This window comes from Lingula anatina, chromosome 2, assembly GCF_051362555.1.
Source record: "Lingula anatina isolate TDL-2025a chromosome 2, LinAna3.0, whole genome shotgun sequence".
Lineage (NCBI taxonomy): Eukaryota > Metazoa > Brachiopoda > Lingulata > Lingulida > Lingulidae > Lingula > Lingula anatina.
The window spans coordinates 8,565,087-8,583,229 of record NC_141768.1 but is presented as its reverse complement, the minus strand read 5'-3'; the positions used below and the strand labels follow the sequence as shown (position 1 = coordinate 8,583,229).

The 18,143-nt window shown below is 37.8% G+C and overlaps 1 protein-coding gene across 1 annotated transcript; it reads left to right on the top strand.

Annotated features, from left to right (window-relative positions):
- Window positions 1-463: 463 nt before the first annotated feature.
- Window positions 464-13,412, top strand: LOC106181665 (QRFP-like peptide receptor). Its single transcript, XM_013566115.2, has 3 exons — window positions 464-1,401; window positions 8,201-8,300; window positions 12,286-13,412. Exons 1-3 carry the CDS (start codon window positions 1,104-1,106, stop codon window positions 13,163-13,165), a joined length of 1,278 nt encoding a protein of 425 aa, XP_013421569.2. The 5' UTR covers window positions 464-1,103; the 3' UTR covers window positions 13,166-13,412.
- Window positions 13,413-18,143: the final 4,731 nt, after the last annotated feature.

Below are 18,143 nucleotides of genomic sequence, written 5' to 3'. Positions count from 1 at the left end.
AAATAAAATCGAATGTAGACCAATGGCAACCATTAGTTAACTGTGTTCATTAGCACGTGCTTACCATCCTAATAAGTTTATTTGACATTCAGCAGAATGACCCCATAGAATAATGAATAGATTTACGTTACGCGCGAGCCTCTGTGCTTTGCACTTTTTTCCTAGAACAGCTGAATTAATTTGAACATAATGGAGTCACGATTTTCGTTTATTCCTGTCTTTCGTCTTTATAATTTTTACTTCTTTGTCATTAGTCTCTAGAAAAGCTGATGTGTAGAAACGGAAAGAGGAGAAATTAAGATTTTTACTTTTAAGTAAAGCTGCCACTTGTGCATCTTGCTCAACAACAAAATGCACGGGGTTTATAAGCATCCGTATAAGAACAAAATCAAAAGTACTCTTGGTAAGGAAATCTGCCATATGCAGCAATTGTCCATTCCCTCGGGTGACCGAATGACGGTTATGATAATTTATAATCTTTCATAGTGCTTCATTTATTTGTTAGAGAACGTCATGATAGGAACATTTTTTCTTGTACAATTCGTTTAGCAGCTTTAGATCTAAGCCTATTACAAAGACTCCAGATGTATGTATAGAAATGCATTTCCTACCTAGTGATATTCATTGCAGGAAAATAATCCCTCCGGCTCTATAATTTTTTTGTAAAGGTAAAATCTTTCGACACTTCTTGAAATGTGACAAATGACAGTCGTGTATTTTGACCACTGTGGAACTGCAGCGCTATTGTACTGACCATAAGAAGTCTGGTTGTCTTTTGCCATCCACACCAATGAGGGAAGCATATTGTCTCTGACAAAGTGACGTCATGACAGCGAGGGTATTTAAAAGGGAGGCCCTTTATCAGGCGTTACATTGGAAATTGCCTCGCGATGAAACAGTATATATAAGTGTTTGTCGGATGCTAACTTGTCATTTAATGAACACGTTTCTAGGATATTAAAGCATCAATTTTTTTAATTAATGAAGTGTAAAATGTACGACATGGTCAAGCCTGCATTCGCACTACTTTGTGATCAACCCGTCGACAAAGAGGTCATCGCTAATATCACTGCGGAAATACCAGACAGGACCTAATTTCCAGTATGTACGGGAACATCGTTTTAAATATGAGTGACAACGAGAGCTCATTTGCATTTGGAGAAAATGGAACCGTGTCCTCACGAATCAAGTTGTCCCCCGGCACGATAACAGTTTTCAGTCTCGTCTACACAATAGTATTCGTTTTAGCAGTTTTTGGGAACTCTTTAGTGATCGCTGTCGTGTACAAAAATAAATGGATGCACACGGTGATCAATTTTTTCATTGGGAATTTGGCTGTTGCTGATCTATTATCTTCAATCGTGTGTATAATGCCTACTCTGGTCACGCACATATATTCAGGTAAGTTGTAAATCCACCGCTTGAAAACAGTAAATAGAATTTTTAAAGACATTTATTGATAAATGTAATTGATCTATTACAATGGCAATGAATTCTTTTATAAACATAAAAGGTAGGCTAAATATGATCTATCAAGTACTTCGATAATATATAGAATTTTGTTGCACGTTGGTATTTTGTGAAAACAGTCAGATTGAAAGTAGACATGATAAATTGCCTATATGAAAGTCATTTGAAATAATTTAAAGATGACACATTAAGGCCCACACATTTAAGATCAGTTAAGGTGAACAATTTCTAGAACACATTAACAAGGTTGGTATGGTTCATTTGACATTACTGTTACGACTGATTCATAATAAGATCCTAGGATTGGTCTCACTTTCAACAATATGTCAAGTTATTTAATAGGTAAACGGAACTGTTCTTTTGCACAATCAACATCAAAGTAAAAGGTAGAAATAACCATAATGCATTTACGTTAGAATTTTGTTTGCAAGTATTGAGATTGAAGCTTTAAGAGTAGCGGTGTTTTTGTGTGAAAATGTAGCGTGAAAATTGCTTTACTTGCTTTAAAAGAAGCAGTATGTTTCATGTGATGAAATAAAATTAGCGTAAGTTTAATTTTCAAACATGAATTGGATGTTGATTCAATATCTTTTCATCTGTTGTGGTCTTGTTGAGCGTATTGAGCTATAAGCAGCACTTATTGGCACCGTGAAGCAGAATTTGCGGCATCATTGCCATTAATTACAAAATAAACATGGCAATTTACCAAGGAAACCAAAGGTCTGATAATCGGAATTATTCAATATCGGTATGACGTCAAAACGGCCACCGGAAGCAGGCCGCAATTTATCAGAAAGCCACTTTGGTCTTAGAGACATATATGTATTAATAATATGTTTTTTTTTTGTTGTCTGTATATCTGCGTATCAGTATAATTTATAAATGTTCATCTCTTTGATCAAAAAGTACACCCTGACTAGTTAATTATATTTGTATCAGTCATGAAGATGCCAAGGATCAGTCTAGCGCAGTATCCCCCATTTTCCATTTACAGAAACACGCTACTAAAATGGAGCTGTATAAATATGTACAACGTACAACATTGGTCAAAAAGGTTGTCCCACCCACGGTGTCTTGTGCTCTTATTCACAAATTATCTCATCACGGGTGTAAATTGTTATGAATAGTGATTTATATTCCAGATACCTTAACTAACATAACCAATGGTACAGAAACTACAAAATAGCGTTTAAGATATGCATATTAAATACTGTTTATTCACATTTATCACATGTACCCCTTCAAATCCGCTGTTTCACTGTGATTTCCACAGAGATAGAGAAATGTCTATTTAATTAAAAAGACAACACCAAATATCACCTAATTTACACACAATTTTCATTAGGGCGTGCTCGTTAAAAATCACTGTCTAATAGCGTGTTTGTCTACCGCGTACTGCAATTATGTCCCGTAGGCGGCACGGCTTGCCTGAACAAGGGTAATGGTTCGGTTTTGCGGGATATTGTCCCATTTTTTTCTAAAGAGCTTGGCGGAGGCGGTCCAGATTATTGGTAGTTTAATTTGGCTCTCCTTTGCAATGAACACTCCAATTGATGCCACGGGTGCTCAGTAGGGTTAATAGTAAGGCTCAAAGATAATTGCTAATCCTCAGAACATTGAGTTTCTGCAACAAGTCACTGATGTTGTATATATTCGGATAAATGATGCTCATTACTAGGTTCGTATGAATTAATTGGATCAAGGTTTTGTTATAGGAATATGACACACACGCAATATTTTTTACACCCCAAACGCTGTTTGTCATGTTTTCTGTACGCTTTCTTTTATAACAACGAAATTTTGAATTTGCTTTTCACTTTACTCAACATTACCAATGTTTTTTATGGATTGGCTATCAATGATTGGATATCATTGATTGGATATCAATGATTTTAGAAGAAACCCCACAGTGCGTGCAATTGTAAGCGTGCTGTTTGTCATTATCATCACAGCAAACTCTTCTCTTATAAAGTAGATAACGCCAGTGGGAGGCATATGAAAACATATTTTCCTATTCTTTGACATGTTACCGCTCGTCCAGATTTATCGACCGTTACAGGTGACGTCTTGCAATAATCGTTTTCGGGTATGCAGCTACATGTGACAATCCTTATTGCTTAGTATGGGCTCTTCGTTCTTCTTCTTCATTTTTTCCCACCAGCAAACTGCACTTTTCCCAAACAAATGGTCACATTGCTTGTCACAGCTCTCATCTAGAAATTAACTTAAAAGTTGTTAGTATCATTTTGTTTCCTCTAATGAAGGATAGATAATTAAATCCATAAAACATTTTATCCATATTCAATTTAAAAAATATTGATAAAAACCTTTATAGGAAGGTGGCGTTTGATTAAAGCGCTTTTCTCCTTTCAGAATCACAAAAAGTGCAGGTTATTAGTTTAACAGTGTAGAGATATTCTTTATCATGACGTTTGCTCATAATGGGACATCCTAGAATACGCTCGCCAGAAACTTGTTTAGAAGCAAAATTCAAGTGAGTTGCAAACACAGTCTGAATCAAGCGTGATTCTTGTAGTGTGGCACTTGGGCTTTAGGGACGACTCATGGGAAACACAACTGTTTCCAATAATCTTTGGCAATCTTTAACTGGCCATTAAATATCGGGCCATGGAGACGTATTTCTGCGTTTTATACTTAAATGTTTAACAAAATTCTATGGTTTTCTTTGTCCCAAATGTGTGCATGAAATTTGCCACTGGTGGTGAGCGTACTTATGCCCAGACTATGGTGTACATAGAATGGTTTGCCAATTCGAGGCAAAAGCAATCTCAGCACTTCTGCTAAATTTTATGGGCACATTTGGGACAAAGAGAGATTTATAGCTACTCGGCGCACTTATCATTTTAAGTGAATTGTGTGTAAAAGAGACAAAATTAACACTAGAGTTATCACTGTACTCAACGTACTTCTTTCTTGGTAGTTCAGACCCCTTGGATACGCAATTTATTCCTTCATCATCATCATCATCCAAGCGCGTAAGGGGATTTTTAAGTGTGGGGGAAGGGAGAGGGGGTAACTATTCAGGAAAAAAATTAATAGTACGTGGGAGGGGGTACAGGTAACAGCAAAAAAAAAAAAAAAAAAAAAAAAAAAAAAAAAAAAAAAACTAGCCAACGATTGACTGGGGTTTCGGCCCATTTCAATAACTTACGAAAGTATCAAATTTGGCTTTAAGAAATGCACTGCACCCGCTTAGCTCCTATTTCCTGTGCATCGGATTGGCTTGCTAAAATGTGGGTTGGAGTTGGAATAAACCCACCCTTGTCCCCCTTCTCCTAAGCCTTATGTCATCAATGATCGTCGTTATCAGGGGAAGGCGTGCCTTTTCCCTTTGGGGTGGGGTGGGGTAGGATGAGGGACTGCTTGAAAATACAGCCACAAGTGTCTCCCCATAAAATCTAACCAATCTCTCTTTTATTCATTTGAGGTCAAAAGCCACCATTCACCCCCAAACATTGTACATGTGAACAATTTATACATGTCCAATGAAAATCAGACATCGATATTAAATCAAGTGTTAAAGTTTGAACCTAGGCACCATGCAGATAGCAATGTTTGTAATTGCATTCCACACTCAGGAGAAATCTAGGTAAATTAAAGTGTTAAAATCTGTGAATTTGATCAGCATAGCTTTGCGCTACATACAGTCAGAGCTATTTATGTACTGTTAAATGATCAAAGGTTCTCGCTAGGTTAAGGAAGATGTACATAGTAAAAGTCCGTAGTCCAAACCAATAAAAATTATATTAGGCAACCCCAAAACTATCCATTGTGAATGTATGATCACTTATTGGTTAATTGTTTTTTTTCCATTTAGTATATCTAGTTTATACACTGACTCGACCTTTGGCATGCTGTCTTATCACAAAGATTACTCTAGGGAAGATAGAAGTCTAATTACCAGTCCCGCTGGTCGCCAACCATTCCAGACTATTATTGTTCAATTTCACTGGAATAGAAGCAAAGGTGCAGCAACTTTAAATGTATCCTTCGAGACATTATTGAAAACTGAAATCTGAAAAGTGAACATCTTTGCTTGCTTTGCCTATTGAATGTTTTAGTCTATATATTGTAAGATCAATGACGCGATCGCAATTCCAAATGTGACAAAGGCACACATTTCACATCTATTGCTTCAGACTCAAGAGATACATTCAGAGCGTTAAAGTTCCTTCGTGAAGGACCTCATTTACCATCTCAGACATATGACCCACTCGAATGCCTGGAATGTCTGCAATGACCCACTAGGATTTTTAGCGGGTATATTGCATTCAAAAGTTTAGTATCTAAAATAGAACTTAAATGCTTTATTTTTTTGTGAAAGTCGTTTTGAATATGTTTAAGCTGCAGTCTTTTTCAATTCAGAGAAAAAAATGGAACTCTGATATGTCACTGGTGTTGAGATTAAGGCAGGTGGAATGCCTGTATTATTTAGCAAAGGATTTGAGGAAAATGTCAAATTTGGTGATTTCTGCCGAATCACGCCAACTGTTTTAAAACGGGTCATTTCTGGATCAAGAATGCAGAAATTAATGATGTTTTCTAGACATGCTTTTCAAAATCAACGCGAGTTGCCTTCCGAATATTCAATTAGAAATAGACCTTCTACCATAATTTAAAATAGTAGCCGAACTGTTTTCTTTCGTCTCTTGCACCCTTTTTTGAGAGCATTCAAGCAATTTCAGTGTCTATTGGACGAAACTGCATTTTTAGAACTAATCGCCCTCAAATTACTGCAGTAGTCAACGACATGGATATTAAAATTTCAATAGCAAAATAAGCCTTGTCGGACCCAATTACGGCAATATGTGTTACTCTGTACCAGAGGCCAGCTGATGCGCATATAATCTATTAGTAGACAATGTTGATCTCGGACATCCAACAGAGAATGTTACATACCCATTCAGAACTATAAAAGTTTTTCCCCTGAGAAGATATAACTGTGATCATTCCAAGCAGGAAATATACACTTGTTGCTCCGGCATTCAATTCTGCGAAGCTTTTGAATTATGTAAGCCTAGCTTTTGGATGGTTGCCACTTAAACCAGCGGGTTTTATCTGTATCTTTTCGCTAAAGGCCATGTCTCACTATAGCGTATAGTAGGTCTACCCATGTATGGGAAAATTTTCACATACACAGACAAACGCAAGGGATTTGAAAGCTTTACGTCGTATACGTTTCGCGTATGCAGGTAAACGTTGGTGCACATTCTGATACGCAGAGGGAATATTTTCAGCGTACGGTAGAATGAAGTTAAAATTACGATAAGTTTTTCATACGTTGACCGATATAGCTTGGCTTTGCGTAGCGCATGTGTAACATAATAGTCGTGAACAAGTAGGATATTGAACGTATCTGCAATGATTAATTAAGAAAATAAAAGCATTCCATTGCACTTACTCTTTAATGTAGGCCTATGCCTAGCGCATGATTAGCATTTGGAAAACATATTCCAACGCTTTGTAATAATATGGTATAAATAAAGTGCCATTTTCACATTATCATCATAGCTTTACCAGTTTGAGAGAGCGGGGGTAGCTCTACAACACCGATTGGATCTGATCCAGTTGGCAATCCACTATTTTTATGATTTCACCCAAAAATGAACTGCATAAAAGTGTTTTTAAAACCAACAGTAAACTGTAGTTCAAATAACGGTCAATATCATATCTTTAAAGTTACCTAAACGGACAAAAATTTGGACTCTGTCACACTATATAGCGCATTGCACTAATGCAGACAAACGCAGTTGAATCTTTGTTACTACGCCGTATACGTTTTGCATACGCCTAGATACGCCTAGATATCTTTTAGCACGTTCAAAATTTTTCAGCGTATACTCCCGTTGGAGTCGTACTTTACCCATACGTTACACACTAGGGCTACGCTAGACATACGCTAGACAGCCTAATACTGACGAACTAGTCGCGTACGTGGGACGTGGCTCTGATGAATTATTAACGTATGTTAACTTACTGGTATGCCTACCGTATATTGTCTTGTCCTTTGTGGTATATAAGCGTATGCCGAACGCATTTTGCGTTTACCTAACGCACGATTACCGTGTGACAAACGCATCCTGTACCTTTTGTCGTTTTCATCACAACCTCCCATGATGGTTGATGACAGATGTAGATAATTTTGATCCCAGTTGGATTAAATCCAGTCTGCACTTCATAATTATGAACAAAACATAAGCACGTTATACATACATTACTCATACGCTCATTTGCGCTAATCATACTTTTATATACGGCACTGAAACGCTCATGAATATACGCTACTTAAACGCTGATATCCAATACTCATCCGTTACGCATACGATGACACACCTTAATTACTCATGCGATATTCAAACGCAAGTTATACGGTTTAAAATACGCTTTCAATACCTTATTTCCACGCTGATTATTTGTTCTTTCTCATACGCTGGAAAAGGGGTGATTTTATACACTCAACCTTGTGCGTATAATGGACTTACTGTAATTGACACACCATATTTGGACGTACCTCTTTTACGCTAGGTGTGACAGCACATTTATGGGTCATTGTGAGTCGAATAAAGCACGTTAAGGAGGATATTTGGTTGCATGTTTACAGGGATGTATATGGACAAAGAATGACAAAGCTAATCTGAAATTCAGTTCAAAAATACATGTAATATTTCTTTGTACATTGTATTTTAGTTTGTTTGTTTTCTTACTTTAGGTTGGGTCATGGGCTGGCTGATGTGCAAACTATTGCCCTTCATCACATGTGTCGCTGTTGTGAGCTCTATTTCTACTTTGACAGCAATAGCTATAGATCGGTAAGCATTAACTCACTGTTGCTTTGACATACCTGTTGATTTATTATTTATGATTATATTTGATTTAATATATATATTAATTTATTTATCAATTATTTAGAAGCTTAGAAAAAAATGCTAATTTTCTAGTTTCTTATATATATAGGATGACACTATTTTGCTCGTAAGTGAATAACAGCTGGGTTTGTTAGGTTCAATTTGACACCGTATTGCACCATTTTGCTTGAAGGTGAATAACAGTTGAGTTTGTTAGGTTCATCAATTTGCCTTTTTTTTTTTTTTTTGAAAATTGATTATGTCAAGTTAGTATCTCTATTAGTAAAGTTTAACAGACCAATGTTTTGTCCTTAAATTACACATGTTATTGTGTCAGAATTAATATTTTGTAGGTTAGCCACGTGGTTTCAATATGGCCACCATCCTTCTTGGCAAAGACGGATAACGGCCAGTTTTCTTCTTGGGACTTCGTTGGCCCAGGCTCTAAAGTCATTTTGGATTAGAGCACTTCTAGTAAAGGGGCGATCCTCTGTCACTTGATTTCCAGTCTCATTCCACAGATTCTCTTTGCGTCTGGGGATTGGGCAAGCCAATCTACCCTGTTGATGCCATGCTGGTAAAGCCACTCTGAGGGGTGTGCGTAAGCATTTTGGAATATGAATTCATGTTTCCTGTCCCAAATATATTTTTGGGAAAAAATGCTGTTCCAGAATGTCAGTGTAACGCTTGTGTTTCATGTTTTCATGCATCAACCCCAGTTTACCGATTCTGTAGAAGCCAATGCACCCAAAAACCATTATTAAAACGAACTGTCTAGCGAGAAAATGCATATTCTCTGGCAGATAAGAAGCTGATGATGTTCTCCATACTCTCCCTTGTCCACTCACGTTATTAACAGTGAATATGGCCTCAACAGAAAATACAATGGTTCTTGCATCCCATGCCACTCTTCTCCATTTGTTTACCAAGATGATAAGTGCTTTCTCCTGGCAACCCTGGTGTTAATTCCTGTAGCATGGAGCTTTCTTTGAACTGTTATTTTGCTACTTCCAACCTGTAAATTACGCAGCCCACTGCAAAGCTAATTTGCTGCACAGTTCACATCTCCTAAGCTTTGACAGCATGAAAAGACCCATGTTGTCTCTGGCTCTAGTCTTCTTTGGGCGACCACTTCGTGGTGACCTATGGTCATCACCTGTGCCCTCCACCCTTCTGCAAACCCTGTGTACAGTCTTGGGGACATCTATACCATCACCCCTCAGAACAACACTTTCCTTTTTTATTTCTTCATTTGTGAGCACTCGTACCTTCACCAATATAGGAACTTGACAGCCAGAAGGGCTTTGCACTTTCGATGATACCTTCACGGTCTGTACGCAGGGTGGTCAATCATTTATCGTTAATTTAGATGCTTTGTAAACTGGTGGAAAATAGCGATCGTTTTTCGACTGAGCAAGATATTTTATTAAAAAATTGGCAAGATTGACGACTAAAGTGTGGACTAAAGTGTGGTACAATTTTTACATCCGCCAAGGAGGTTATGTTTTTACCCCTGTTTGTTTGTCTGTCTGTTTGTCATCAACATAACTCAAAAAGTTACGAGTGAATTTCGGTGGAATTTTCAGGGTAGGTCAGAAATGGGTTAACTTAGAAGTGATTAGTTTTTGGTGGTGATCTGGATCAAAAATCAATCAATAATCAATAATCCAAAATCAAAACACTAAGTTATGGACCGATTTTGATAAAATTTTCAGGAACTGTCAGAAGTGGGTTTGGTGGTGATCCGGATTAATAATCAATCAATAATTTTAATTATTAAAATAATCAAAAATCAAAAAACTAAACCATTATAGAATGAAAATTTAGGGGTGAAACGGCATTGGATGGAGACTTTGCTGCCTTGGCGGAGGTCTGCGCTCTCTGAGTGCTTTTCTAGTTTCTTTTTTCTATTTAGGAGATATGTACCGTTAAACAAAGGGATCATTTTGTATTTTGTTGATGAAATCAGAAGCAAACCTTTCAAGAAAATTTCCTGGCATTGACTTACAGTAATTTTGGTTGTGATTAAGTAGGCGTTAAAACGGTATTGATAGCTGTTCGGGTGAGGGAATTCTGTTTGAAATCGATATACAGTGTTCACAAAAAAGATCCTAACGTCTCGAATCCCTTTAGTGTACGGATTAAAAATTGCCACTTTGAAATCCACAGTTACAACTTTTTCTCTATTTTTCTTAAACTGATAATTATTACTGATAAATTGATAGCTGGATTTAATCGAAGGTCAATTTGAAGTAATACCTTAAATGAGATTTTATATCGGTGTTAAGTAAGATGTTTTGAAGAAATTTAAATTGTTCTTGAGCCTTTTATCGCCATTGATGTTCACTTTAAATTAACAGGGGTGAATCTATCCATTGCAAAATCAAATGCCCCGGAATATCTAAAGGTCCGAACAGCTTTGTTATTTTTAATGGATTCTTTTCTTTTGCACGTAGTATTTGCTATTGGTTTGTTGTCTTCAAAATATTGGTGATAAGGGTTTTAACTTGTAAAAAGCAATTACATGTAGTAAGGTCCTAGACAAACAAGGCAACGGCAGAAAAATTATCAGTCTACAAATGTTACCTTGGGTTTAAGAGAACTTTGCAATCTGTCTGTTATCTGGGCTCTATTTTACAAAGATGAATATTTAGGTTAAGAAAATATATAAAGAATAGTAAGTAAATGAATGAATAAAGAAATAAGTTCATAGACGGTTTTAGTAGAGTCAACTTAAGATCTGATTCAACTTAATTGGGTATTACATTGGGTCACTTAGTTCGTTTGATTGGCCTGAAAACTGTCTCAGTATTGTGGCATCAATCTCATTGTTGATGCCTTTTTAAAGCCCCATCATCAATCACCGATGAAGCTTTATCAGATATAGGCCTATGTATTGACTTTTATTGTCTCACGCTCGGGTCATAGATTGCATTCCTTATTAAGGCAATAAACTAGCCTACGCTGATAGATGTAGTGTGCGGGTCTCATTATTGATGGAATGGTCTGCAAGGAAGAAACTTTTCTGACGCTTTGGTTTAGACGGATGATGAACGGGTTCAGTGAAGGTCAGAGTAGAATTTTGAGCGCTCTGTAGTGCTCTGTCAGCTAAAAGGATACAGGTTTATTTAGCCAATAAATGTATAAAACATCCAATACCAGGAATAAATCGCTCTGTAAAAGCATCGTTGTATTACACACTGTAAAAGCTGTATGAATAAAACTGAAGGATAAAAGTTACATCAAATCGTTTACTACTCTTATAAACTAAAAGACTGGAGTTGCTTGGTAACAAATTAGAAAGGTTGTGAGCAGGATGGAAACAGTCACTCATGATAGACACGGTTTTATTTGCTACCCTCTAAACACAAATTGGTTCAACAGGAGTAAGATCTTTTCCAATCAAGTTATCAAGGTTGTCTGCAAGAATCAGAGACTCAAGGTAGACAAATGGCAATTTAGATTGTGTTTTGAACGGGTTTACTTCAGTGGTTTTGGTGAATACCTAGGTATCCAGTGCTAGGAGCTTAGTTACGTTTCAATATAACACCATGTTGTTAGTGAAAGAAATGCATAGCAAACAAACAAAATAACCATTCAATGATCAAAATGTCAAGAGAAAGAAGCATTAACCATATTGACAAGTAACTGGACACTTATGAAAATGCATTAATAACGGAGTTAACTGTACAGAAAACGGGCATTTTAAAGGTTTTTAAGATCCAGATCCGGAACAAATTTCAGTAGAAATTTAAGGAAAAGACTGATTGAGTGTGTTTATGTGTATTATTATTTTATTATTTTATTTATTTTTTTGCTCACACTCGTGCAAAATCTCACCAATCCCATTAATGTATACTTGACAAATCTGGTGCTTTCTTGTGTACTGGAGAAATATTTCGTTCGCAATACAGTGTTCAGTTTGTTTTCGTCTTTTGATTATTTTTAGGTACCTTGCAATCTGCACCACCTTCAATTGCAGTTCCTACAAGATCACCAAATCATCTGCCAAAGTGATCATTGGTATCATCTGGCTTTACGCGTTCCTCGTTCCAATTCCATGGGCTGTTGTATACAAGCACGAATTGCACCCTGAGCAAAGTATTTGGGTGTGCTATGATGGCTGGTTGCCTAACCAAAGAAAAGTTTATTTCATGGTAGCCATATTGTTTCTGAACTACATAGTGCCACTGTTTATCATTTCTGTTTGTTATACGATGATAACTGTCATAGTTGTTAACCGGAGACCACCTAGTCCCACGGCAAACACCTCAAACGTTATCTACAGGTCCAAGATCAAGGTAGTCAAGATGCTGTCTGTAGTAGTGGTGGTATTTGCACTCTCGTGGCTCCCACTCTACTCCCTCAAAATCATTATTGATTTCGAACTGCTTGTAGAAGAATCAGCATCGTGGTTGGTCATTGTAAAATATCTATTTCCCTTTGCGCAATGGCTGACATATTTCAACGCCTGCATGAATCCATTCATTTATTCCTTCCTAAGTAACAAATATAGACATGCATTCCGGGAGATGATCAAATGTTTGTATTGCAACCGACGGCATCTTTCTATGAGGGATCGCGTGGGGACCTATAGTTTGGGTGGAACCAATTCATCAACCTCGACGTCAGGTCTGCGCGTTCGCGGTAAGGAGGAGCGTGGTATAGGCAATGGCTTGGGAAATACAGAAAATTTGATCAAGATGCAGAACATCAAGATTCGGGGGAAACAGTGTAAAGAATTAAACGGTAACCGAAGCAAAGTGGACGTGCCTACTACAAATCGAACGAACTTTATAACTCTCACCGAGCACGTAACAACAGTGTAACTTTTGAAGTATTAAACAATTACATGGCTTTTTAAAGTGTGTGTGTGTGTGTGTGTGTGTGTGTGTGTGTGGTGGGGGATGTTTTACTTGTAGCAGGACATTAAAGTTTATGTACTTCTTCAATTTAAATACATTCAGGTAAAAAGAAAACAGTTAAATATGCTTATTGTTGGATCGGGGAGGGGGGACTGTGATTCACTTCACCCTCACTTAGAGGTACCTCTTTTCCGCCCATCCCTTACCTCCCGCCCCCCCGCCCCCCCAAAAAAAAAGAAAAAAAAAGAAAATAAAATTTATGTATATGTACAGAACGAAAGTAGAAATGAAGTATAAGATAAAACGAAAAGAAACGAAGCATTTTCCATCCCTGTGTAATACATAATATATTAAAATCGTTTTCGTCTTCTATTTAGGAATGTCATCTTGGTGAGCGCCCCCCCCCTCCCAGACACACACCCCTAGCAAAATCCCAGATCCGCCAGTGCATGTTATCGAACACAAAGTATGTGAAACACCTTCACATATAACCTTTTGGTGTAAGTCACAAATTAATAATCCTCTCGGTTGTCATGATATTCTAGCATTTTGAATTCATAAGAAGGTAAAGTAAAAATCAACGGCGAAAAACAGTGCTTTAAACGCTTTTATATTGAGTGTTCGATACCTTCTAATTTCTTATCCATGCAAAACACGTTATAATATACGTTTTCTAGATGTGATCGAACCGACAAGTATTTCTTTGTCCTCCTTCACCAACATTCATGCGTAACCTCGGGTTTCTACATTGTTCGTGTATCAGTTTAAACCTGATAGCATACTATAGTTTAGTTTTATGATGTTGATAATGTCCAAGCTGCACATTGACACGTGTCTACCTTCGCTTCAAGTTACCTTGTTGGTCTTCCTCCCAGGGTGCATCTACAGAATAGCATTTTTCTGATGCCGCTACGTAGAGTAAGGTAGTGAATATGAAGGCCCAATTTTAAAATATAAGAACCCATTCCCAAAGATACCATCGGTCTCCTCCTTGTAAACAAAAGAAGTCAATACCTAGTCAACTAGCTGCAAAAGGCCAAAAACACTATTGTACTTGTATATCGCATACAGTGGACGAGTACCCCAGCAGTTGTAACTGACTTTCATCCCACGTCTGGCGCTTTGAGCAAAAGAATGTATTTCGATTACACTTTTGTCTGTATTTCATGCGTTCTGATCAAGGGAAACACACATACAATCACTCTATTGTTCGAAGCGCCAGCCGTGGGATAAGTCAGTTACGGTTATTAGTCGATCAATGTATACAACATACAAGAGGAAATTAAAGCGAGACTCAGCCTCGATATAAATACGCTCTTGTAAGTCGCATGCAAGACGACTCGTGTTGTAACTTTTGCTTACGTGTTATTCAATCCACGCTTTGTCATTCCACCTTTGCAGGGGCTCATGAGCAGCTAACCACCGGTTAGAGCTAGCTTTATATGTAGATAACGAAGTAGACAATAAGTGCCTTCTGCAGAACTGATCACTTGTTCCTAAATTATGCCAAATTTTGGTTTGCAAGTATGGTTATGAACCAAGTTAGAAAAAGGAAGCATGGTTTAGACCTTTTCGTGACTACATTCCCTGACATTTTAAGATGACGACATGGCTGTCTTTATTTAACTATCTGTGGCTCGTTATCGAACCAAATCGATGGTACACAATGACTCTGCACATGTTAACAATGTTGTTTACCAATAAAAACAAACTGAACAATATCGTCTTTTAATTTAATGACTTCGTGGGTGATCTCAAGAAACCCAAGAAACCACAACTGAAGTCGAGTCTTATATCCTGAGGTAACAATTTCTTGTCACATAACAAAATCGCAATATGGCAAATACATGTACCTACATGTACATGTATGTCTCCAAATGAGATAAAAAGTCGTCTGTTTACGACCGAAGTCGACTGAGTAAAAATCTCCTAGTAGACGACAAAACACAGCGACAAATCCAATACGCTGGATCCGCCCCTGGTATATTTTCCTTCAATTTATTTAAATGTCTGTACCGAGTATATATACACTGTATATAAAAGGTCTTATTCATGCTGAAAGGTGCTCAGCTTTTGACGAGGAGCTATAAGTAAAGCTCATCAGGGGCGTAACGGCTTCGGGCAAAACGGCGGTTTGGCTTATAAAGGCATGTAAAAGGTATTTACATTTACATACAATTATTGACTTCGGGTGAGGTCAGATCTTGGCGGTGTTCGACCCGAAGCCGGTATAATTGACTGATGCCGGTTTCGTTAACATTATCGAATCTGTCCATCATTTGTTATTTGTTATCTGTCCATAGCAGGGGCGGGTTTGGGGCAAGGGTCAGGGGGTCCTGACCCCCCTTCGATTTCCAAAAAAAAAATCACCCACGGTCCCCTCTTGAAATTAGAATTTTCTAAACCGTACCAAATGGCACCGCTCGCCCCCTAAAATACCAAAAAATTCAGGGCCCTTTAGCGTTGAGGTGGGGGGTCGGCTTCGCATCCGCGCCCCCCTTCAAATAATCCTGGATCCGCCCCTGGATAGTATTTTGTTATGTGAGTAAATCGTGCAAGAAAGGAACTGGAAAATCAGGGCTCTGTATCTCGAAAGGTTCGCTATTTTGCGCACGTGCGCAAGCGTCTCGATTCCATGGCCCCGTATCTCGAAAGAATCGGTTATGGAATCGAGACACTTGCGCACGTGCGCAACATAGCGAACCTTTCGAGATACGGAGCCCAGTATTCTTCTGCAGCATACGACATGAGCAACCTTGCACGGTGGACAAAAATAGTGTCACATAGTCTGCGTTATAAATTTAGTTTGACATGTGTCTCATAGTTTTAATGGCATAGTTTTAAATCGGTACCTTGTCAGTTCCTAAAGTAAAACAGTGAAAGAGAGGTACGCACTGGTACTACCGGTACATAAACCCACGCCACGCCAAATAAACCTGGATCCGCCCCTGATTATTGCATCAACATTGACAAAATAATCTATTTTGTGCATCATTACATGCATGTTCTATCTTTTGTCTGCACATTTGACAGCTTTGCTGCCTTGTTAAAAATTGTCAATGGGCTTTGCCCATGTTTATTTCAAAATGAATTATGTTATGTATGAACAGTAAATATGATCCTAATGAAAATCAATATAGGGTTCATCCTAGGTCATAGCATCATACAATATTTTTGAAACCGAAGTCTCTTATGGCTGTAACAGGAATGGAAGTCCCAGGAATGGAAATGCGGGATCCCATATGATTGCATGTAGTAGAGGTTAGGTTTAGTTGGAGTATTGGGGTTAGTATATGGGACGAATGTCGCCTGTACAAAGTAATGGAAAGCGGACTAAGGTTCCTAGTGGACTTCCATTCCTGTTACATGGCCTCTATCTTACAACGCAAGATTGACCTCAAACGAACAAACCAACACACTGATATACTCACCAAAAAATTTCGCCAGTAAAATATGAAACGTTCCCATTCACTTTCTTTTCAGTACCAGTGAAACAAACATGCATGTTATCAGTTACCAATCTTTATTTTTTAACATACAGGTAATTACCAACCTTGTTACCATATAATCCAGGTTTGTCGTGTGCAAGCTATGTTTGGGCAGGTGAAACAAACATGCATGTTATCAGTTACCAATCTTTATTTTTTAACATACAGGTAATTACCAACCTTGTTACCATATAATCCAGGTTTGTCGTGTGCAAGCTATGTTTGGGCAGGTGAAACAAACATGCATGTTATCAGTTACCAATCTTTATTTTTTAACATACAGGTAATTACCAACCTTGTTACCATATAATCCAGGTTTGTCGTGTGCAAGCTATGTTTGGGCAGGTGAAACAAACATGCATGTTATCAGTTACCAATCTTTATTTTTTAACATACAGGTAATTACCAACCTTGTTACCATATAATCCAGGTTTGTCGTGTGCAAGCTATGTTTGGGCAGGTGAAACAAACATGCATGTTATCAGTTACCAATCTTTATTTTTTAACATACAGGTAATTACCAACCTTGTTACCATATAATCCAGGTTTGTCGTGTGCAAGCTATGTTTGGGCAGGTCAACTTGAGATAATTGTATTTTATTACACTTTCCTCACGAAGCCAGAACCCGAGGCGTTATCATGGAACAATGGTCATTTGACGCTTGTACCTTACAAATGGTTGCTCAATGTCGCTGCTTCCTACTAGCGATCAGTGCACAAGCTACAGTTTCAATGGAGGCTCAAATGGAGGACATATTTAGTAATTCATAACACTGGTTAACTTTGTGGTCCGTCATGTGTGTGGAAATTTGGTGAGAAGATGATCATCACCGCTATTCTTTATATACTTAATTAGCCAGCTGGGCCCGGATACGCACACCAGTATATATACAGATGATCACAGATGTAATAGTACAAATTTCCTGCACGATAGAACTTCAGAGCTAACGGCCAGGTTGTCAGTTTCCGCAATTAGGGGGTTCACTTCAATCCATTCTGTCTCAAGTTCCATCTATCATTTGATGGATTTACTTGGTGATCACGCATGATCACACATAATATGTGAAAATGTGAAAGAAAATAGGTTGGTTCAAGTAGGTTATTCGGAAACCGCGTCTTTCACTCAACACACGAAAGGATGAAGCATTCAAATATTTTATCTGCACTCTACCCTTTTAACCGAGTTACGCTTTTTTTTCACGACATAGCTCATTAAATTTGAGAGATGAAAATCACCACCTTTTCTACTACACTGTCAACAGAATAATCACATTTCTGTGAAATTAGTAGCGCGGTGTGCTGCAAGCTGCAGAAAACCTTACACAAATAACACATTCGATCAACTCGACTGTGATAGAGAAGACAAAAAAAAACAATTTGACCACTGACATTCAGGCGACTTCTTTTTTCACAGCGTGACGCATCCTGCAAAATATATCTATTTTTACACTTTG

What these genes read in the sequence shown, in the direction of transcription:
- LOC106181665 (XM_013566115.2), top strand. Translation starts at nt 1,104, where the DNA reads ATGTACGGGAACATCGTTTTAAATATGAGTGACAACGAGAGCTCATTT. An exon ending in GGTCACGCACATATATTCAG is followed by an intron (nt 1,402 to 8,200) that starts GTAAGTTGTAAA and finishes TTCTTACTTTAG; the next exon opens with GTTGGGTCATGGGCTGGCTG. An exon ending in ACAGCAATAGCTATAGATCG is followed by an intron (nt 8,301 to 12,285) that starts GTAAGCATTAAC and finishes GATTATTTTTAG; the next exon opens with GTACCTTGCAATCTGCACCA.